Source organism: Procambarus clarkii, chromosome 87, assembly GCF_040958095.1.
Source record: "Procambarus clarkii isolate CNS0578487 chromosome 87, FALCON_Pclarkii_2.0, whole genome shotgun sequence".
Lineage (NCBI taxonomy): Eukaryota > Metazoa > Arthropoda > Malacostraca > Decapoda > Cambaridae > Procambarus > Procambarus clarkii.
In genome coordinates this window covers 4,131,214-4,155,743 of record NC_091236.1, presented here as the reverse complement: position 1 = coordinate 4,155,743, position 24,530 = coordinate 4,131,214, and the positions used below count along the sequence as shown (strand labels likewise).

Below are 24,530 nucleotides of genomic sequence, written 5' to 3'. Positions count from 1 at the left end.
ATAATTGGCCAACCTCTCATGTCATTCAAAAGAAAACTTGATAAACACCTCCAAAGGATACCTGATTAATAGGCTGTGATTCATACATCAGGGAGTTAGCAGTCAGATCTAGCAAGCATGGTTGACCAGACTACCAACCAGGAGGCCTGGTCAAAGACCGGGCCGCGGGGACATTGATATTCGGAACCAGTGCAAGTAACCACAGGTAACTGTAAGGAATATGGAGAGAGCGAGGGAGGGAGGAAACTGTTATTTACGTTGTAAAGATTGCTGTGAAAGTTGGTTCTTTATATATTTTATCATGAGAGGGCAATTATTATTAATTTTAAAGATGTTTTAATATTGTTTGTATTGAAATGCCTTCCTTAACCATGAATGATAACAAAATACTGTAACTAGTTAAGAGATTCCAGAATCAACAGCCAGTGGGTAATGTGAACATTAGTAAAGATATTGAATGTTTATTCTATGTAATTTTGAATATGTATTCATCATTTTAGCTGTGCTTGTACCTTTTTCTATTTTATCACTTCTCCAGAGAGTATAACCTCTGAAGACTGTGTGTTTGTGCATTAATAGATTGCAGTGTGTATTGGACTAATAATTTATGTTGGATAATTCTTAGGCTACCTGCTGGAGTGTTTAATGTGATAACTGGTGGAGGCGCAATGGGTTCCATGCTTGCAACTCATCCAGATGTTGATAAAGTGGGATTTACCGGCTCTACTGATGTTGGCCAGGTCCTGAGGAGAGCCACTGCAGGCACTGGAAAGAAACTCTCACTTGGTTAGTATTTAAGGTGTTGATGGATTTTTTTTGTTTATCTCCTAGAACAACCCAAAATATTTTTGCTAAAATTTAGGGTCAGTTAAAAGTACTATCTATAAGTACTTTTAAAAGTACTAATCTATAAGCAGCTTTACTCATATCTAGCCAAACTCAATATACTTAGCCCTTGCCAATATGGCTTCAGGCCCAAAAAAAGCACTAACGATGCACTTATTAGTATGCTTAACTCGATTCATACAGCTCTTGATAAAAATGAGTTCCCTGTTGGGTTATTTGTGGACCTGCGTAAAGCTTTCGATACTGTCAACCACCAAAACCTTCTTCTTAAATTACATCATTATGGTGTCAGAGGACACTCCCTACAATACCTCAAATCCTACCTTACTGACAGGCTCCAATGTGTTTCTGTGAATAATACAATTTCTCCCACCCTACCCATCAACATTGGTGTTCCCCAGGGCAGCATACTTGGCCCTCTCCTCTTTCTCATCTACATTAATGACCTTCCAAATGCCTCCCAACACCTCAAACCAATCCTATTTGCTGACGACACAACCTTCATTTACTCCAGTCCTGATCCCCTTGCTCTAAATGCCACAGTAAATACTGAGCTAAATAAAGTCCATCTGTGGCTAACTGCCAACAAACTCACCCTTAACATTGACAAAACTTTCTATATTCTGTTTGGCAATAAATCCTCTAATCAAATAAATCTCAAAATAAACAATACCCAAATTTGTAACAAATTAGATGGCAAATTCCTTGGCATTCTCATTGACCACAAGCTGAATTTCCAGGGACACATTCTAAACATATCTAAAAAAGTTTCAAAAACTGTGGGCATTCTTTCTAAGATCAGATATTATGTACCACGCCCTGCCCTGGTGACTCTCTATTACTCCCTTATCTATCCATATCTCAACTATGGTATTTGTGCTTGGGGCTCTACTACCCAAAATCATTTACGTCCTCTAATTACTCAACACAAAGCTGCTATTAGGACAATATCCAATTCTGGCCCCAGACATCACTCGGTACCCCTATTCAAATCCCTGAATATGTTAGACATTAAGTCACTGCACATTCTCTCATGTGTACTATACATATACAAAACGCTAAATTGTAATGCTAATCCTGATCTCAAAAGCTTCATAGAAGGTTGTAACAGAACCCATGAGCATCACACCAGAAATAAATACAGTTTTGATATTCCTAGAGTACGACTTAATCAAACCAGAAATGCTCTACAAATCAAGGGGCCCAGAATGTGGAATGACCTTCCCAACCATGTTAAAGACAGTACCTCTCTCAACCAGTTTAAGATAAAAACTAAACACTACCTAATAAATTCCCTGTAACCTACCTCACTCCTCTATTGTCAACCCATGTCTGTTATTTTCTTTTTTTTTTAATCAACACTGTTTGTCAACCTATTGTATTTGTGCTGCTTTTTCAGTCATGTTCCCCCTTTTTTTATCTTTATTTGTATTTGTTCTCAACACTTTTTATTCTTTATGCTCAATTAGTATTAAGTTCTAGATATTAATGTTTTTCTTGCCCGAAACGCATTGCGTAATAGTGGCTTTAGGCATTGTATGTACTAGCTCTATCTATATATCAATCCATTACTGTAACATCACTTGTATGTATATACCTTACCTGAATAAACATCTGAATCTGAATCTGAATCTGAATCTACTAAGCATGCTTTTCTATACATCTCTCCCTCAGCATAGGAGAGTGCATATACAGTACATATGCTGTAGTCACTGATAGGTAATTTAATTTAATTTAATTCATTGTGTCAAGGACAGGCAGCCAGTGTATATATATACATGTTAGGCTTATATTGAGGTCTCCTCCCTCTTGTCCAACAAGAAGCTGACTAACTCTTGGATGCCTTATTACTTCTAGGTGGAATTGATTCTCCAGGGCTCTTTTCTTGTTGGCATTGGCCTCTTGGGGGTCAGGTCAGGGAGCTTTATGCTCTCCTTCAGTGTAGGGGCTTCTGCTCTTTCAGCCCTGGTGGTAGGTTTGTTTGTTTGCAGCGGTCTCCTTCTTTTCTGGTGAAGAATTATACAGCTGCTTTCTGGGGGTCCTTGGGTTGTTGATGCATGGATGGTTAAGCCGGGGGTGCATCATGTGTTGTCATCAGCAGCAGCAGCAGCAGCTCCGGGAAGCCAAAGGGGCTCCCCTCAGAAAACCACCGTTGAATGTAATGAAACGCCAGTTTCTGGGTGAGACCAGGAGGCTTCCCGGCATCCCTCCCTCACTCTGGATGGCAGTTTTTTGTGTTTTTGACATCCAGCCTCAGAACTGGGGTGTTGATAGCCAGGGCGGGAGTCTGAGGTCCTCCCTTCCCCTTCCCGGAAAGAGGGGACCTGCACAGACAGTGGTGTGATGACATGGTGATGTCGTGCTCATTTGCTTGTTTTCATTTGGGGAGTTCTGTCCACTAGTTTGGCTTTCGGTATCACTTAATTAACCAGAATAGGGGTTTGTTTTGGGGTGCTTACCTTTCTGGGTGCCTGACCCAGTCAATGGCAGACATAGAATGCTTCCAACCACATGGGGGGTTTCTATAGGCTATTGCTCCTTGTGCCTCTCTGAGGGGGGCCAGGTCTTGGCTCGTGGTCCACAGTAGGACTAGAACTCCATTCACTTAGACTGATGCCAGGGTCTAATACATTCATATCAGCCCAGTTAGCTCCGGGGAGCCTCCAGGTTTCACCCAGAAACTGGCGTTTCATTACATTCAGTGCTGGTTTTTGCAGTGTTTTGAAAGAAATGGGGCTGAAAAGGATTAAAAAAAAGTATATACAGTTGAAATGTATCTTATTGAATACGAATCTATTGTATAATGTTTAAATTTTATTTGCCATTGTAGATGACTGAAGGTTTTCACTGTAAAGAAATATTTCACGCAAGATTACTCTCATTTCTTTTCTCTGCGCAGAACTTGGAGGGAAGAGCCCTGTAATTGTGTTTGACTCTGCAGACCTAGACTCAGCTGTTGAGGGCATTGTTGACGCCATCTGGTTCAATCAAGGGCAGGTAACTAATATGAAATAATATCTTTTAATGTAAGTATAGATATATATAAAAATGAAGATTTAGGTACAGTATTGAATTAAAATAAGCTTCAGTATACCAAAATATTAAACAAAATATAGCTTTAATTGTAAATGAAAAGCTCCTTTTTGGTCAAGGCTTTCAGCTGCTCTGATAAGAAAAGTCCTGGTGTTCCTGCAAACAGGGCTATGCACGGTTATAACAGGTGGGTACATTGTACTAGAGCAGCTGTAATGGCTAGGTGATGTAATGGGGAATGGGAGGAAATGAGAGTAAGGGGAGTTAATGAGAGAGAGGTAAGGGAATGGATCACCAAAGGGAAACAGGTATAAGGGAGAAAGGAGGATAATGGGATAAAGGGAGAAAGGATCAGCAGGAAAGGGATATAGAATAAGAATGAAGGGGTAAAGGGGTAGAAGATGTTATCATTCATTTTATAATTAAAATGAAGTTGTCTTTCAACCTGTTATCTCTATGCAATGATAATATGAAAATCATAATCACATTATTCAGTGAATGCCCTTCACTCCTGGACATCATTAACTGGATTTTAAAGTAAGCACATATCATCTTTCATTCAAAGGCAAGTGTACAGTACCATTAATAGTTGATATTTTTCTAATTACATTCTTGTACATTACATTCTTGTGCAGCCACTAGCATGTGTAGTATTTCGGGCAAGTCCTTAATCTTATGTTCCCCTGAATACGACCCGCCAAATCATTTAACAACCAGGTACCCACTTTACTGTTGGGTAAACAGGGGCTTCAGTTATGGCTTGATGCCCAGTAAATCCTCCCTGGCCAGGATATGAACCCCATGACAAATTGCTCACGAAATTCCAGGCGCGTGTCTTGTCACTACTCCACACTACTTTACATTTATAAATATTAGTCAAAGATACGAACATGAGTGAACTCACAGAAATCAGAGATGTTACCCGACTGAAACTGTATCCCTGATAGTTACAAACATCAACACAACAATACATCACCTTGCACCCATAACTCACCAAGGGTTCCTAGCTAGGCTTCTCGGAAAATCTGGACTCTCTGACAGGAAGACTCCTGTGGGAGACTACTGGGTAGCTCTCTGAGGGAGGCTACTCTATCTGGATGTGTAATTACATGTACTCACATAATTGTACTCACCTAGTTGTGCTTGTGGGGGTTGTGCTTTGGCTCTTTGGTCCTGCTTCTCAACTGTCAATCAACTGGTGTAGAGATTTCTGAGCCTATTGGGCTCTATCATATCTATGTTTGAAACTGTGTATTGAATCTGCCTCCACCACATCACTGCCTAATGCATTCCATTTGTTAATTACCCTGACATTGAAAAAATTCTTTCTAATGTGTCTGTGGCTGATTTGCATACTCAATTTCCACCTGTGTTTCCTTGTTTGTGTTAACCCATGCTAAGTAGTTTCTTTACCCACCCTGTCAATTCTTCTGAGAATTTTGTAGGTGATAATCATGTCTCTCTTTACTCTTGTCTATCAAGGACATGAGGTTTAGCTCCCGTAGCCTTTCCTCGTAACTCGTACCTCTCAGTTCTGGAACTAGTCTAGTGGCATACCTCTGAATCTTCTCTAATTTTGTTTTGTGTTCAACTAGGTATGGACTCCAGCTTGGAGCTGCATACTCCAGGATTGGTCTGACATAAGGGGTATAAAAGTTCTGAATGTTTTTTTCACAAATTTCTAAACTCGGTTCTTATGTTGGCCAATCTAGCATACGCCGTTGATATTCTTTTCATGTGGGGACAGGTTCGGTGTGATATTAACCCCCAGATCTTTCTAATTGACTCGTGCAGGATTTCACCTCCCAGATGGTACCTTGTGTTCGGCCTCTTGCACTGCATGTCCGTGTTTTTAAACTGCTCTGCTATTTAGCTGAAAGCTAGGGAGCCAAGTTCCACCCAGTGAGGTAGCCTAAGGTTATCAAATGTTCAGTATGGCAAACAAAGGTTTCACAGTTGGTCAGTTACCATAAAGCAAGGCATTACATGTGACCTCACTCCAGTTATAAGATTAGCAGATCATAGTATCTGACTTGGTCTTTAACTGTTGACCACAAGACCTGACCTCTTGGGTTAAGATGCAACTTAGTACATTGAAGGTGTGATCTTTTGACAGACTGGTAACAAAATATGACTCGACTCTGTATATTTATAACTAAAAGCCAATTATGGTGTTACACAGTGGGGATCATTTCAAACACACTAAGCAGGTCATATTGTTACAAGGGAGAGAGGGAAGCCATCCTGGAGCCACAGACCAACTCCAACCACATCAACGACCAGAAAAGAGGCAACTGAGACTTTTGTAATTCAGACAAGTCTGCCAGCAATGCCTGATTTTACATGAGTATTTTTATGAAATGTTTCCAAAAGATACCAGCTCTTTCCGACTTCATTTCTGTATTGTACTATTAAATTGACTGCTATATTATTTATACTTTCTCTCTTGGTTTGCTCTCTCTACCTCATTTTTGCTCATAACTTGACATGTATAAGAATTGAATAATTTGTTGGGGAAGAAGAGTAGATATTCCATACACTAGAATTAGACATAAAATAAATCAAAGTTCTTTAGTCCAAAGCTTTACAGGTATAAAAGTTACAACCATAAATGTTGGCATTTCAGGTTTGCTCTGCTGGTTCACGCCTCCTGGTTCAAGAGCCTGTGTTTGATAGGTTTATTGAAAAAGTAAAGCAGCGTATGAAGACACTGAGGATGGGTTCATCATTAGACAAAACCATGGATATGGGAGCCATCATTGATCCAACACAGCATAAATTTATTGCCGAGTATGTTAATTATGCTCGTAAGGAAGGAGCAGAGGTAAATTTTAGTAATATTGTTTTTTCTTCAGCCATTATAACCCTTTGTTATTTATAGTTGATTCTTTTATATAATTCCTCATATTGCAGACACACTTGATAGTTTTTTTTGTAAGGTGTAAAATATAAATTGTCTCATTGTTTTTCCTTTGCCCCTCTCTCTTCACATGCATAATTTCTCACTTGCCTTCCTGTATATTTCAGACTTCCTTTCCTCCTCTTACCTCAGAATTCACTTCAATCTGTACAACTAGATCTCTTAACCCACATACTGTACATGAAATGAAAATTATGTAATTTTGGTCCATCCTGAAGGGTTATGAAGTCAAAACTAAGCAAGAAAGCGGTGGAAGCCATTATAAGGCAGGACAGGAAGTGAAGGGAATACACTTTTCTCACTATGATATTGTTCATTTGTTTGCCATTACCATAAGATATTTTGTTAAATTCAGTCAGTTCAGATCCAGAGTTGTATGGGTAAAGTTTTGGTACCCAGATTGGTGCTGGAGGTTTGTGCAACTGAGTTATTACTTTAGTGTTCATTGGTCAAATACCACATCTGGCCTTGGGAATTCGTGCAATGATATGTTGTTTGATACAATAATAATGATTGTTATATGAACTGTATTTCTTAGTTGACATTCTTCAAATGCTCCGTGAAACCAAGGAATTACAGTCCACTAATGACCTGACCTCTTGCCCAATAAGTCTCTTTGCAAATGGGCTTGTCAATAAAATTAATGGGTAAGGGAGATATTGATAAGTCTAACTCAAGCAATCACCAAGGAACCAGCTCACTATGACCTGAAAATCAGCCATATATTCAGCGACCTCTATTAGTGTTACAGTAATAAGAAATATGCAGTAAGGTCAATTAGGGCCAATCTATGCTAATTAGCAATCTGTGAACTAGCATTACAAGTTGTGTCACTCTCCACTGTCACCAAGGTCGCAGCACCATGCACAACAGTATTATGTAAGCTGGCACTGCAGCACTCTTGCTACCCTTGAAATGGTTGTCACAGCATCCATGCTCTAGAGTTCGATTCCAGTGGGTATAACTAGATTATTGTGTCACCGACTACAGTTATCCGCTAAAACTTTGTTTGTCATGTTCCTGGGTATACTTATTACCGTATATTTTGGCAGATAAGATGACACTTGAATAGTCAAAAAGAGCACCCAAAACCAAAGGTTGTCTTATAGACCAGGGGCCAGATTCACAAAGAAGTTACACAAGCACTTACGAACCTGTACATCTTGCCTCAATCTTTGACGGCTTTGTTTACAATTATTAAACCGTTAATGAGCTCCGAAGCACCAGGAGGCTGTTTATAACAATAACAGCAGTTGATTGGGACATTTTCATGCTTGTAAACTGTTTAATAAATGTAACCAAAGCAGTCAAAGATTGAGGAAAGATCTACACTTTCGTAAGTACTTGCATAACTGCTTCGTGAATCAGCACTTTGTAACGTGCTTCGGGAGAGGGGGGGGGGCTTTGCAGATGAGCAGCGCGGTAGTGAAGTGTGATGTTTGCTCGTTTGCTTGTTTCCTTGAGATTGGAGGGAGTTCTACCTCTCTCTTTCAGTTCTTAGTTGTCATTTTCTTAACATGTTGGGTTTGTTTTGTTATGCCTACTTTCTGGGTGCCTAACACTGGTCGATGGCAGATAAGGAAACCCCCCAACCACATGGGGCTTTTTCAGGGCTATGGCTCCCTGTAACCTCTCTGAAAGGGTCAGGTTCTGGCTCTTGGTCCCTGGTAGGTTGAACTCCATAGCTAATGCCCTGGTCTAATATGTCACACATTAGCCCGATAGCTCCAAGGAGCCTCTGGGGCTTGCCCAGAAATTAGCTTTTCATTACATTCAATGCTGGTTTTATTATAATACTCCCTTTATTTTCTTTCATTCCCCTTTATTTTGCATCTGGAGAATCTTTTCTTGTCATGAGCTGATCTTACCACTTGGTCATTCCACCAAGCTCTTCCTCACACTCTTATACCAGTTTGTGCTGTCCCACACACCAGCTTAATATTCCTAACCAGATTTTTCATGTATTCTGATTTTTTGCCAGGTATTTCAAGTTGATGCTCCTTCAGGATGTTTCTATCCGCCAACCTTAATCACCGGTGTGGGCACTACATCTTGTACTGTCATGGAGGAGATATTTGGCCCTGTTCTTTGTGCCATGCCATTTAGGTGAGTTTTGTGAAGTAAAATGTTTGTACTGAACAGTACAAGTGAACCTTATTGAATTCAGAAACTGTATAGGCTTAAACTGTACTTCATGCACACAAAAAACCAGCATTAAATGTAATGAACTGCCCTTTTCCTGGATGAGCCCTAGTGGCTACCCAAAGCTCTGTCTCTGATGTAGTTTCCAAATACTTAGTCACACCAGTCATAGATGTTCTGTTGGCCTACTGGAGACCAAATCCAAAACCTAGTTCCCCCTCAAAGAGGCAGAGAGAGCATGGACTTGTTATAATCACTCTCTCCATTAAAGCGCCCAGATAGCAGACATGGCATTACAGACAACTGCGTTGTTCATGAAAATGAAGCAGCGAAACATCCAACATACATCACAAAAGAATCCCTCAAAATGAAATGGTTCATACAAAACTGAGTCTGAAACACCTGCAGTGTGCATGCACAAAGCTGCCAACTGGCAACATCCCAGGTAAGCCAGCATCCTGCACTCGGTCCGATGCAGATGGGCCATTAACCAACACACCTGGTAATTGGGGTGGGGAAGGGAGTCAAGGAGCCACTGGAGCTCACCCAGAGAGGGGGATTTCATTACATTCAGTGGTAGCTTTCTAGGGGAGGCCCTGGTGGCTCCATGAAGCTAATGAATAACAGAGAAGAAGAAATAAATGGGAATATACAGGAAGGAGGAGAGATTGGCAGCTACAAAAGTTGAATAAGAAACACCATGCTGGGCCACCTGGACCATATAGCACAAGTTGAAATGAGACCAGGAACATTGACCAGATACCTTGCTGCTGAAACCCTATCAGATCTCATAAACCTGCAAGCCCAAATATTAACCCACAATATATTGGCAAGAACAGTAGCCAACACCACAAACATATGAACATCATAGGCCCATAGATAGACCACAGGCTGGCATGCTATACACCTGCAGACCACATGTTCTTTATGGTCCTCAGGTGATGGAAAACTATCTAGAACCACCCCTAGATCTCTTTCTTTATTGGATTTTTTTTTTTTTTTAAGATTTTTCACATAATTTGTAGGTTGTGTGTGGTCTATGTTCTCATATTCCACATTTCATAAAATGGCATTTATTCACATTAAATTCCATTTGCCAAGTGGTGCTCCATACACTTATTTTGTCCAGGTCATCTTGAAGGGCATGACAATCGTTCAAGTTTCTTATCCTCCCTATTATCTTGGCATCATCATCAAACATGTTCACATAATTCTGTATTCCATCTGGTAGATCGTTTATGTTGACAGTGAAGATTTCACTAAAAATATTAGCATCTTCATTATATGTTTAATACTAGCAGTGATCTTTACTTGTTCAGAACTGCCAAGGAGGCCATATCTTTGGCTAACAATACCATATATGGCCTGGGTGCCTCAGTCTTCTCAGAACAGATGACTCTTGCCATAGAGACTGCCAAGATGATCAAGGTAAGTTTCTTGTATTTTGTGCATTCCTTTACAAAGTGTATTTATTAGGTAGAGTTAGGCCTTTTTTCAATCTTTTACATGATCATATTTCTATGGTTCTCTTTTCTGGACGTATGGTCCCCTCATTAGTTTTCCAGGCTTTAGTGCTGGTATTGTTAAGCCTTAGAAAATCACACCATGTCTTTCAGACCCATCCTTACCTTGCAGTTTACTTCCAGTGGGAGCTAGACTTTTTAATATTTTTCACTTTACCATCCTGCTTTTCTTGAAGCATATTATATAGTGTTTTGTTATGCTGTGCTTTAATCATGTGATGTAATATTAAATTAAAGTAAATAATTCATTTGTTCACAGGCAGGTACTGTGTGGATTAATTGCCACAATATGTTTGATGGTGCTGCTGGGTTTGGTGGATACAAGCAGAGTGGCTATGGCAGGGATGGAGGCAAAGAAGGTAACTGCTAATATGAGCAAAAAAATATATAATTAAACTATATTTAATATGCAAATTGCACTAGTATAACAAATGTGATTTTATCATTATTTCTTATTACCTGGTTCTTGCTGCAAATTGGCCTTTCCTAAATAGCTTCCAAAGTCTTGAAGGTTTTCAAAGGAATTCATGCAGCAACAGATCATTGAGTACAAAACTAGGTTGCTTGTTCACGGAAATCTCAGCAGTTAGCGCAGTTGGCTGACAACAGAGGCATTCCCGAAAGCAACAACTTAAAGAACAAGAGGACACAGATTCAAGCCAAGGAAATCAAAATGCCTGAGTATACCTGCTTAAGGTTAATTTAGTGTACATCATGAGGGAGGTTTTCCCTCACTTCACTGCTGGCTAGGCTGAGATGTCTCCAGTGCTGGCTAGGCTGAGATGTCTCCAGTGCTGGCTAGGCTGAGATGTCTCCAGTGCTGGCTAGGCTGAGATGTCTCCAGTGCTGGCTAGGCTGAGATGTCTCCAGTGCTGGCTAGGCTGAGATGTCTCCAGTGCTAGCTAGGCTGAGGTCTCTCCAGTGCTGGCTAGGCTGAGATGTCTCCAGTGCTAGCTAGGCTGAGGTCTCTCCAGTGCTGGCTAGGCTGAGATGTCTCCAGTGCTGGCTAGGCTGAGATGTCTCCAGTGCTGGCTAGGCTGAGATGTCTCCAGTGCTAGCTAGGCTGAGGTCTCTCCAGTGCTGGCTAGGCTGAGATGTCTCCAGTGCTAGCTAGGCTGAAGTCTCTCCAGTGCTGGCTAGGCTGAGATGTCTCCAGTGCTAGCTAGGCTGAGGTCTCTCCAGTGCTAGCTAGGCTGAGGTCTCTCCAGTGCTTAGTACAAAGCCTGACTGTTGCTAGCAGCAGTTTTAGGCATTTTGCAGGGATAGGTAATGTCCTGTACTGTACTTGCATAGTTATACGTACTTGCAAGGGATGAACTACAGCTCACCCCTTATTCAACTGGTGTATATCTGCAGGCTTCATCATATCATCAGTGGAGTCTACTTCCACTATTTTACTTTTTAGTGCATTCCAGCTGTTCACTATTCTGACCTTAATTTCTTTCTACTGTCTGTGGCTCATTTTCGAACCTACATTGTTTCCATCTTTCATAATCACTATTATGGTGAACATGATGATTGAACTATTATGATGAATATCATGATGAGTGAACTATTATGCTGATCATGGTGAGTGAACTATTATGCTGATCATGGTGAGTGAACTATTATGCTGATCATGGTGAGTGAACTATTATGGTGAAATAAAATCTATAATACTTTCAAAAATTGCCATGGAATTAAAAGTGCTCTCAGGCTATGGTCGGCCGAGCGGACAGCACGCTGGACTTGCGATCCTGTGGTCCTGGCGAGAAACAATGGGCAGAGTTTCTTTGACCCTATGCCCCTGTTACCTAGCAGTAAAATAGGTACCTGGGTGTTAGTCAGCTGTCACGGGCTGCTTCCTGGGGGTGGAGGCCTGGTCGAGGACCGGGCCACGGGGACACTAAAAAGCCCCGAAATCATCTCAAGATAATCTCAAGATAATGGTGCCCTTCAATGATAGCCTGGCAAGTGGGGGTTGAAAAGCTCCCCAGTGTGTTGAAGAGTGAGTGTTGATCTTGTCTGCCTGCCTATTTGAGTGATCTTGAGAAAGCATGACATTGCTCAAGAGAAAATAGAAGTGGCCTGAACTAAAAGGAGCTGCTCAACCACACTCTTAAGCTATATGTATTGTGTAGTGCTGGCATAATCTTTCCTAAACTAGTTGGGGTTTACACCAAAATAAATTAAAAATATCCCATCTGTTTTTTGGCACGTGCTTTTGTGATGTCAAAATTCTTGCTCCACAATGAGTGGTCACAGAAATGGATCCTTATGAAGGACACTGAAGTACATGGATGAAATTATGCATGATTTTATGAATATTGGATCTAATACTATCAAACATATTATAAATACCTTATATTATTTTCCACAAACCTTTGACAGGTCTCTTTGAGTATGTGAAACCTTCATGGCAAGGCCGCCTAAGTTTTGAGACTCCTGAACTAGACTGTGCCAAATTTGGTGCTTCTTACATGGCAGACCGGCCTTCAATCACTCCAGCCATTCCAGAGGTCTGATAATGTTTTTTCATAGTAATCAGTTAATTGTTATTTACTCTATTAACCCTTGCACTGCTCACCTATTTTCGGCAAAAACGTCTTGGTGCAATTGTCAAGGACATATTTTCGTTATTTTTACAAATGTTCAGGTAAATTTAATGTCAAAATGTTTCCAAAGTCAACTATTTCCATTTCAAAACACAAATAGTAATGAAAACATTAAAAAACATTAAAATATAGCCAAATTAAAAAACAAAGAGCACAACTCTCTGAGCGCCTAAAGGCGCTTTGCGCAGTGCAGTGGTTAAACTATTTGTGTTAAACAGATCAAAATCCATATTAAATCCAATAAAAACATGCACTAAATAAATGATACAAAGATAAATAAAAGTTCTCTTATGAATAAAGTTGTAGAAGTTTGGAACAAGGGAGAATGCAGTGGATACCCAAAACCATCACTAGTTTCAAAGCATTGTGTGAGAAAGTGTACTGTGAAGATGGGACACCACGAGCGTAGCTCTCATCCTGTAAGTTCACTTAAGTAATTACTGAAGAAACAGTGACAGCAGAGAAACATTTATTTGAAGAATGGAAAAATAAAAGAACCTTGGCTAATTTTTTAATGGATTTACTTGGAAAGGTTTGCTGTTTGGCACAAAATTGAATTTGTTCAAACTGGAAAAGGTTTTGTATATATGTTGCAAAGACAGTCTAAACTAACCGAACCTAAAATTCCTAGGCCTAATATACTACATGTGTGTGTGTGTGTGTGTGTGTGCTATACTAGGCCTAGGTATATTTGTTTACTGTGGGGGAGCCCCTTCGGCTCCCTAGAGCTATCGGACTGACATATGCTATCAGTCTGATAGCATATATCAGCCCCCTCTCCCATAAAACAAATTTCTTGTAACATTTGCAGTGGCTAAAGATATCTTATATACCTATAGATAGAAATATATTTATCTTAGGACAAATATAAATTAAATCATAGCTTTTCTAACAAACATGTTTCATTAAAAACTTTACAGATGGTTGGTATTGATAGAACACTGCCGCAGGTGGATAGAACATACAAGCTATATTATGGTGGAGCTCAAAAGCGTCCAGATGGTAACTACTGCCGCGTGATCAATGATGCCAACGATAGAGCTTTTGCCCTCGTTGGAGAGAGTAACAGGTAATCAATGAGGATTATTTTTGTGGTCATAAATCTGAAAAAATTTCAGACATCTGGGTTTTGTTCATATATACTGTACTTGTATGTTATATATGCAGTATATATACATTGGTTTTTGCCTATTAAAGGTGGGGGCCCAAGAGCTGGAGTTTTATTCTTTAGTAAACAGGTGAAATGAGTTGTAGGGGTAAGATAACTATCAGGAGAAAGCACCAAGCTATTACAACTGTATAGCACTTGGGCTGAAGGGGGTAATGAGAGTCAATTCCATTGACAGCATCATCACGCACATATACAGAATGACAAAGCAGTCAGGCTTGGAAATTGCTATGTTGCAGTTTGTAGTTTTTCAGAATGTTCATGTGGCCTGCATGTATCAGGGTTCCTTTCACTTACGGGAGAGTGCCACTGATTGCTGAACTGTTATTGTGATCATGATGAGTGAACTATTACAATATTGTGATCAAGAAATGAAAAACCCTGCACAAATACAACGTCACCAGGTGGAACAGAGCCAGCCTTTCTGTTTCGCTGCCTTTCACCGCTGCATTATGGTTAAAACAAGCTGCATGGTACCCTGTGCCCCTACCAGTGATGAAGGTACCTCCTACATGGAGGCAAACAGAAGCGCATGAAACACCCCAGTTGACTCCAAGGGCAGGCAAACACCGAGCAACAAAAGACCACGGTGGAGGTAGGTCCCAAGCGACTTATGAAAGATAACTCCAAGCCACAAGGGCAGTACTTACAGGGCACCAAGAGAAGAGAACCCGAGGCGCATGCAACCCGAGTACTGGTGAAACACTCCTGGCTCACACACCACCAACGGACAGGACAATACCACAAGGCACAACACTGAAACAAGTCTGGAGCCAGAGTTGCACGACTGCCAAGTCTCACATTAACCACAGAACTAAAGGTGTGGATAGCCGGTGCTGGGGTCAGGGGCTTCTCCTTCCCCCTCCCGGGGAGGGGGGAGCTGCTCAGACAGCGACGCGGTGATGGTTGTGACGTCATGCTCGTTTGATCGTTTTTTGTTTGGGTGAGTTCTGTCCAAAAGTTCAGCATTCAGTAGCAATATTTTAACCAGATAGGGTCTGTTTTGGGGTACCTACCTTTCTGGGTGCCTGACCCAGTCGATGGCAGACATAAAATACTTCCAACCACACGGGAGTTTCTGTAAGTCATTAATCCTCGTGCCTCTCTGAGGGGGGCCAGGTTCTGGCTCGTGGTCCCCGGTAGGCCTAAGAACTCCATTTGCTTTGACTGATGCCAGGGTCGGAAGCCTTATGTTATCAATATCCTTCACATCCCAGTGCTGTAATCTGAGGAAAACTACCAGTGTATCCAAGAATTAATTTCATTACACTTAGTATGTTAAGTTTGTGACAAGTTGGCAGAGTAAATTGCAAGATAGTGTAGGGTCTGCGTATAACATTGGCAGTTTCCAAACTGTTTATGGTAAAGAAGATGGAACAACTAGAGCTTAGATATAATCTCATTACTACAGTTTGGTAATTGCAATTAGGTGCAGTAGTTACAATTACATACATTTACAAATGATTATTAACTATAGCTGTATAATCTTTGCATGTGTAAATTTTCCAGAAAGGATGTTCGCAATGCAGCTGAAGCAGCCAGCAAAGCTCAACCTGGCTGGGACAAGCGAACAGGCTTCAATCGATCTCAGATTCTCTTCTATTGGGCTGAAAACCTGGAACAACGACGTCAAGAGTTCATAGACCACTTGGTAGCATTGACAGACCAAAGCACAGAAGCAGCTTGCCTGGAGGTGGACAGTACAGTGGCTAGACTCTTTCATTGGGCATCTTTTTGTGACAAATATGGTGGGGCTGTTCAAGAAACTCAGATGTATGGCACTGTTCTGAAGATTCATGAAGCAGTGGGGATAATAGGGATAGCGTGTCCTGATAATGCTCCACTGCTAAGTTTTGTGTCACTGGTTGCTGCAGCAGTTGCTCGTGGTAATGCAGTAATAGCAGTACCAAGTGAGAAATATCCAACTGTAGCACTCTCTCTTTACCAGGTGGGTTTTACACGACATTACACCTTATTTAAAGATCTCCAAAGATTATTTGTATACAACCTTAACTTTTTCCTGTCAGTTTACCTCATTTTCTATAAATATTCTTTTTACAAATTGCAATATCTCCTTACTTCCCTGTTCTATTATATGGTTTATATTTATAGTTACTAAGTTCAGGCTTTCCATCTTGACCTGGGTAGGGGAGTGCTGTCGACTGGTGGGGTACACTGTGGTTGGCACTGCCAGCTCTTCAGCTAAAGACGGCACACCGATGCTTCTCTCAAACTTCTCGTTTGCTGTCGTGAGGTCTTGGAGGGGGGGGGGGTATTTTTAGCTTTTTCATTTGCTGGCACTTTGTTCACTTAGGGAAGTTCTGCCTTTCGTCTTACTAGGCTAGCCTGGGGTGTGTGCAGTAGAACTCCTCTGTTACCCCTGGGGGCTTTCCTGCAGTTTACTGATAGGGTTTACCAGCGTAGTTGGACCCAGTGATTGGGCTTCCTGTAGGGCTCATTCACCCTACAAACCCTAGAAAACTCCTATGGGCTTGGTTGTACAATGGACACCTCTTCTGAGCCCACTCTCACCCTGAGCGAATTTGACGGTTATTCGTCCCCTCTGCCTCGGGGTGACGATCATCCATTCTGCCTCCGCCATGCTACTTGTTGGGCTGGTGACACCTATGACCCAGAATCTTGTGGAACTTGTTCTCTGCTTGTGCCCCAAATCACCCATTCCTCATTGTGAGGTGATGGGTATTCCTTTCATCACAAACTAACACACACACAACTCTTAGCTCCCAGCTAGGTGCCAGAATGTGAGGTTACTTTATGAAGGAGGCAACCCAACCCTTTAGGCGAGAGCAAACGCTGAGGTCCAACGACACAAACCTCCCGTCACTAGGTCGCTAGTTCCTCAACTGAACAAATCAGTCTAAAGGGTAATTAATGGGTCCTCACACCAAATTTAGTATTTAGTGTTTGAAGCTATGGGGCTTGATCCCTTAGCTTAACCCAGTTTATAACAAGAACACGGATGTTAATGAAGCAGAGCAAAATAACAGGGCAGTACACATAAAATGTGTTGACGGAAAGACACTTGCAACAAAGCAAAATTTATTCAACAAACTTATTTACTAAATACACGGTAATTCATGTTGTGTTGTGTTAATTCCAGAGTGTCACTGCAACAGCTAAACAGTGACTTTTTCACAATATTTTCTTTTGCCTTTGCTGCTGGTAAAAAATTTAATTGACACATTTTCCTATAGTTTGAAGTAACATGGTGGTAGGATGCTTGTTTATTTTAAAAGAAATAACAAGGAATGTTAGTGAAAAGCCTTTGGATGTCTGCTCCAATGACAATAATAAAGCTTTGTTGGCAGGTGAGGGAAGCATGTCCTCTCATCACTGAGAGGCTGGGGCTGTGTCAAGCCCAAGATGAAGACTCAGCATTGTAATGTAGGAAGCGTTCAAATTGGTGTTGGTGCCTGTACATCATCACTGAAGTTGTATTTTGCAGTGTTAATTGGACTCTTCCTACATACTGTTTATAGTACAATTTATTTTTTTGTTGTATATTTCAATTATAAATACACTTTCAATAATTTTTCTGATTCTCACAGGTTCTAGAAACTTCAGATCTTCCTGGAGGAGTAATCAACATTCTAACAGGTTCTCGAGACCACATTACCAAATACTTGTCGGAGCATCAAGATCTCCAGGCAATGTGGTTAGTTTCTCACTATAATTTCATTCTGTTTTAACAGATTTTGAGCATTATGTACAATGTGTTCCAATCATCCCTCTGGTGATGACAGATCACCTGCATTTAGTCATACCAACCTCACTCCATTCATCTGCTCATCTTTCGACCCATGTGTTTTTCAGGATGGGCCTCTCATTTAGCTCCACAAGCTAAATGGTGGTTTAGCCATCATCTCCCGGAACTCTATCCTGTCTGTCTCCCTCATTCACCTGGTTACTGCATTGATGGCATGCTTTCTCTGCCAGGGCCCATCCTGTGCCTCACACTTTCTGCTGATTGGTGTGGACTATCCCTGCCAACGTTAGTTCTGCCGTGGCCATTGGTTCGTTATTGTTCTATTCCGCTTCACGATTGTGTTTTTATGCCATTCACGTTGTGTGTGTGTGTTCTAGCTGTGTATCTCCAACTGTGTGCCAGGGTTACCTTCCTTGGTAGTTGGTTTGCATTTTCCTCATTCCACCTGATATCTGTTCTATATAGTTCATATTCCTCTGGAACAAGTTGACTCCTCTTGAGTTGCCTCATTTCCGGGTAGCACATTGGACCTGTTCTCTAGTAGGTGCCTCGTTTACCTGTAGGTTTACTTGCAGAAGACTTTGTGTTCTACAACCTTAGCCTTTCCATGGAGTCAGGCTTGTCTTGTGATAACTAGACCTAATAGGCTGTTGCCTGGAGCAGCCACCAGGCTTGCCTATCCATTTCATTGGTTAGTCTGCTGTGTTCTTGTGTTATGTTCACAACTGGCCTTCCTTTTACCGAGTGTGCGCTTGGGTCACTTACATGATTCTTCTCCATTTCTGCAAATGCCTTCTTCGCTTGGTGTTTACGGTTAGGGTTCACTAAGCCTAGATGCTGCTCTCATGCCTTCCTGGTTTCCCTCTTCCCACTCTTGTTTTCTGGATGGCTGTCTAAATAGCTCCACACACATCATGTCACAACTGGTGATGTGATGTGATTTATGAGTCATTAAAAGCCTACCAGAGACCAGAATCCAAAACCTGGTCCCCTGATAGAGGCACAGAGAACAGGGTATGCTAAGTCATCCTAACTGAGAAATAAGCCATTAGAGAGGCTGAACAAGATAAAATTTATAACAGCAAGGCAAAACTGAGCAATTCTGAAAATAAGAGAGACAATAGTTAGCAGGCGATGAGTCACAATAACGTGCCTGAAGTATGTTGATCAGACCACACACTAGAAGGTGAAGGGACGACGACGTTTCTGTCCGTCCTGAACCATTCTCAAGTCGATTGTCTTGAGAATGGTCCAGGACGGACCGAAACATCGTCGTCCCTTCACCTTCTAGCGTGTGGTCTGGTCAACACAGTAGTTAGGTTGTTAATCCTCCGGTTACCCCTCCCCATCACCAGGTAGCATCACCAGGAGCCAACAGACAGATCATGGCAATCTATCAGTCATACGCCTGGTGCTGTAGTGTTAGCAGTGCTCTTCATGTTACCATTTTTTTTCCCCCAGAGAAGTGTTTGCCATCCTTTGGGCTCTGTCTTGCCGGGACTATTTGTTTGCATTTCTTTCAATTCTGGAATTTGCTTCACTAGTGTGTATTTCTGTGCTTCACTTATATGAACCTTGATTCACTGTTTACCTAGAACTAAATGGGCTTGGGGGATGACTTCCCTAGGTGCTTGCTGATGTTGCCTCTACCTTGTCAGGGTTACCTTCCCTGGTGGTCTCAGCAGTCCGACCCTGAGGGTGTCGGCTTCCTGTTTGAGGGTGCCTCAAGGAACAGTCCATACAAATAAATATCAGCGAAACTACTGAGGTGTGTTGTCACGAGACTGAGCAGCTCATGGTGGCACTGCCACCTTGCAGTAGTCGGCTGTAACTAGAGGGGTTCCAACTGACCACTTAGTGGAGTATTTGAGGAGTTGTTTGCTGCTTCACTTCTTGCTTCTCTGTGAACTATGGCAGTTGTCTGTCTTCCCTTACTTTTTAGTTTCCTTGGTAATTACCTAAATGTAGTTACAGGATAAGAGCCATTCTTGTGGTGTCCTGTCTTCCCAGCAGTGTTTGTCTTTGGTCTCCACCACCTTCTCACTTGTTCCAACCATCTACCACACTCTTTGTAAAAATGAATTTTCTATTTTTTTTTGCAGCTTTGTTTAGTTTAAATCTAAGCCCTCTTATTCTTGAAGTTCCAGGTCTCAAGAATTGGTCTTCTTCAACTTTTGTCGATTCCTGTTACTATTTTGTACATAGTGATATCACCACTTTTTCTTCTATTGTTTTGCTTTGGCATCTTTAATGCCTCTGACATCTCCTCTTAACTCATGTCTTTCAGTTCTGGAAGCCATTTAGTTACATGTATCCATTGGTTTGGATAATCGTAACAATCTCCTGCTCCTTACTCCTCTGGGTGGACCAATTGTGACTGTGGTGTCCAAGTAAAATCTGTTTGCAATTAGAGAATAAGTTGACATCGGCTTTCTAACATTTCACATGAGGACATTATAATAAATATGTAATCACAACTCTGGGAGAGAGGGTGATGGCGAGTGAATTATGATTGCAGTATACTGTAGTACTAAAGTTTGAAATTAACAAATACTATACACCCATTATAGGTTTCTAGATAACATTTTATAAGTACAGTAAAAGCTATAGTTTCATTTTGTATTTACCATTTTAAAAAATGACACAGTACCATACCTGTACCTGTATTACAAATTTTATATACTTTTAACAGGTACTTTGGAAGCTTAGAAGGATCCAAGTTTGTGGAGTATGCTTCAGCAGTTAATGTCAAACGCACCTGGGTGAACTACGGCTTGAACCGTGACTGGTTTGACCCCCACCAAGGACAGGGTGAAGAGTTCCTATATCATGCTACACAGGCTAAGAATATCTGGTTAACCATGGGAGATATATTTGCTAACTGAAGCAGGCAAATCTGGGATGTAAACCTCATTACCTGTGCCATTGTTATAGTAATAGCATAGTAACCATGTCCATAAACAGTGAGAATGCTGTCTACGTAATATTGCATGACAAAATCCTCAAACACAGCGGGTCCAGCTCGAGTATCTCCACTAGTATTTGTGGTGCACAGGTGCCGACCACATCGCTGAGGGACCGGAACATGGTAGAGCTTGGTGCAGTCTCAGGTAGGTCAAAGCATGCATAACTTGGCAGATAATAATTATATTTTGTACTCTAGTGTTTCCATTATTTAATTTTTACATGTAGCATAACTAGTATCAGTGATTTTGGGAAATTATATAAAGTGGTTAATTTGGCATTCATCAAAATAGTTTCTGTAAATATTTAAGATAAATTCTGTAGTGCTGTATGTTGAACCAAGACGTATCAAAATAGTCATTGGGTTTAGTTGATCAAAACAAAATAATTTTTTTTTTTTTTTTTTTTTTTTTGAAGTACAGTGGCACCTTTGTTTATGAATTTAATCCGTTCCCAGAGACAGCTCATAACCCGAAACGAATTTTCCCATAAGAAATAATATAAATTTAATTAATCCGTTCTGCACTCTCAAAAATATTAACCTCAAAATACATTTCATACATAATACACACAAAAATTTAGTACTATAGTATGTACAAGTTATAGCTTACCTTTATTGACGACTCTTGTTGGCATATGGAAGATGGTAAAGTGGGGAGGGGGTGGGGGGGGTGTTAGTGTTTGGAAGAGGAATCCCCCTCCATTATAAAATCAGGCAGTGATAACGTCTCTGGGGATACACACTCTCCTATGTTTTGCAGGAGTACCACTAGGACCTGATTGTGGCTCACTGCTTGAATTTCTGAGAACCTTTCCATAGACTTGTTTTTTCTCTATGGTCATCTTCACATGTGTTTTCTTAGGTTGAACATTAGCACTGACTTTCTTGGGACTCATGGCATGGTATATAATAATTACTTTTATGTTTAGAAACAACAAAAAATGAAAAACAATGAAATTCTTTACAAAGAATTCAAGCGCGGTCATCACAACGTGGGAGGCAGGGTCGCTCGTTGCACTAGGAACCACGCGCTCAGTCGACCCATACGTATATCAACAAACACACAGCTCGAGACAAAGCTCATAAACTGAATCAAATTTAAAAAGAAATTTAGCTCATAACTGAAAATTTTTTGTAAATACAGTATCCACTCAATTTAACGGCCTCTTTTATACCGATCTGCCGGTATTAACGACCGGTTTGGGAGACCGGTATCTGGAGCCTGCTATACCGGTCTGCGGTCGATATTACCGACGGTCTGTCGGGATTGGGTTTGTTGTGGCATCAGCGTCCCCTCACATGGCGACCAGGCCACCGACCTGGATCGTCCAGAGTCATATATTACATCTTAATTTTCTTTTAAAATGATTCACTTTAATGAAGAAAATTGTAAATTATTATTAATAAAATATTTTGAAACAGTTTTTATTAAGCAAAAGTCTTTGTTTTCTTATTAAATACCTTTTATAGTATAGGCACTAGGTATTTTTTTTCCCACGGACCTAGAATGTACTCCGCTGGGCCATGTGTTTCCATTGTTTACTCTGAACTCGCGCGGCTAGCTTCAATTGTGAAGGATATTACTGTACTGTAATTGTGATCTTCTTTTTAATTTACAAAAATGCCAAAAGTTACCCAAAGGAAGCGCCTGACGGTTGCACAGAAGCTGGAGTTAATTAAGAAACTTGATAAAGGATATTCTCATGCACGACCAGCAGCAGAGTTTAACATCGGGAAAAGTACAGTAAGTGACACCAAGAAACAGAAGGATACTCCATTAAAATATGCCTGAAAATAAGTGTACATACAGTATGTACCCTGTATACAATATAAACAATATAAAACAAGCGCTGCAGAGGATGACGTAATCTTTACAGCTTCGTAATCTTCAGCTTCATTAAAAGTAAGTCAATTTACCAATTTTATTATAGTATTACAAGATATTAATTGTTTTTCTGTGGGGAGCCCCTACGGCTCCCTGGAGCTTATCGGGCTAATGTGTGTTATGTTAGACCGGGACATTAGCTAAGGAGTTCAGACCTACCAGGGACCAGCGCCAGAACCTGGCCCCTTCAGAGAGGTTTCAGGAAGCAATGGCCCTGCAAAACCCCATATGGTTGGGGGTTTTCCTTATCTGCCATCGACCGGGGTTAGGCACCCAGAAAGGTAGGCGTAACAAAACAAACCCCACATGGTAAGAAACTACAACAAAAACCGAACAGAGAGGTAGAAAACTCCCTACAATCCCAAGGAAACAAGCAAACAAGCAAACATCACACTTTACTGCCGCGCCGATCGTCCGCGCAGCCCTCCCCACCCCGGGAGGGGGAGGGGGGAGCCCCGGACCTACCGCGCCGGCTGCCAAGCTTCAGTTCGTTCGCTAATGTCAACCGGGATTAACGCTTCTCTGGCCTCAGTTTCCTAGGCGGTGTTTGCCTTGTGTGGCGTTCACTGCCGTGTGTTGTGGTGTGCGGTGGCCAGGAGTACTTCATCAGTGCCGGGGCTGCATGTGCTTAGTGGCTGACTTCCCTAAGCGCCCTGTGAGTACTGCCCTTGCGTTACAGGGTTATCTTCCCTGGGGCGTTCGGGAACCATTCCCGTAGAGGTTCTTGCTGCTCGGCATTTGCCTCGCCCTTGGGGCCAGCTGGGGCTTGGGGCCCTTGTTTGGCCCTGGGTAGGGATTGGTATTGTGCTGGTTAGGGCGTCAAGGTGTTGCGCAGCCTGCCACCTAAGCGGCGGCCGGTTTCTGTTGCCTCTGGAGACGGTGTACTTTTGCGGGGTTTTTCTTTTGTTTTTCATTTTCTTGCCTGGTGGGGGTCTGCCTAAGGTGGTTATAGTTCCACTGGTAGTGTTTGGCGGCCCTCTGCTAGGCCCCCGTGCTTGTACACGTCTCAGGGGTTTTCAGTGCTATCATCTACCCTCTTGTTATGTTTGGGTTTCTTAACCGGTTAGCAACACCTTGCCCGGGCTTCCCGTAGTTGTTACCCTACGGACCCTGGAAACCCCTGTCTGGGCTCGGGGGACCATTGAATGTGTCTTCCGGGTTCCAACCCGTCTTGAACGGGATCGTTGGTTGCTGTTCCCTTGTCTCCGGGTGACAGTCGCCATTTTTACCTCCGTCATGCTGCCTGTTGGGTCACTGACACCTTGACCCGGAGTCTTGCGAGTGATTCTCTGCTTGTTCTCCAGTACTCTCCTGATGTTATTACTGTTCAGAGTACAGGCGGCATCCGTGTTGCAAGCTAGGTTAGGTTGCTGCAACATGCTAGGTTGGTTTCCCACTCGAATGCCCGTGGCCGCCCCGTTTGGTTAGGTGCTGCTCGCCCCTTTCTCTCCATGTTCCCGGCTCCGGACCGTCTGCGGGTTTCGGGGTCGGTTGCGGGGTTCAGTTGCGGCAGAGACTCGGGCGGTTTTCGGGGGATGCCCCGTTCGGGTTGGGGACGGAGGTTTGAGCCTGTGCCTCCTGCCAAGGCTTCTGGGTCTTACCAGCGGCCCTTTCTTGTTGCCTTTCCCATGGGCTCTTGCTTTTCTTTAAGGGCGGAGGGCTTGGAGGACGGCTCTGCCCCGGGGCCTCTGTTGTTGGTTCCCGGGGCTGTGGGGGTTGCCTGCTAG

The 24,530-nt window shown here is 42.0% G+C and overlaps 1 protein-coding gene across 1 annotated transcript in view; it reads left to right on the top strand.

Moving 5' to 3' along the window:
* LOC138358911 (aldehyde dehydrogenase family 16 member A1-like) overlaps positions 1–21,867 on the top strand; it is a 28,728-nt gene extending 6,861 nt beyond the window's left edge. Inside the window, exons 5-15 of the mRNA XM_069317286.1 lie at positions 626–786; positions 3,746–3,843; positions 6,506–6,703; positions 8,781–8,905; positions 10,261–10,369; positions 10,724–10,823; positions 12,835–12,962; positions 13,979–14,127; positions 15,736–16,174; positions 17,796–17,902; positions 20,646–21,867. Coding sequence (XP_069173387.1) covers positions 626–786; positions 3,746–3,843; positions 6,506–6,703; positions 8,781–8,905; positions 10,261–10,369; positions 10,724–10,823; positions 12,835–12,962; positions 13,979–14,127; positions 15,736–16,174; positions 17,796–17,902; positions 20,646–20,838 — 1,807 coding nt within the window. The 3' untranslated portion in view covers positions 20,839–21,867. The remainder of the gene's footprint in view (positions 1–625; positions 787–3,745; positions 3,844–6,505; positions 6,704–8,780; positions 8,906–10,260; positions 10,370–10,723; positions 10,824–12,834; positions 12,963–13,978; positions 14,128–15,735; positions 16,175–17,795; positions 17,903–20,645) is intronic.
* Positions 21,868–24,530: the final 2,663 nt, after the last annotated feature.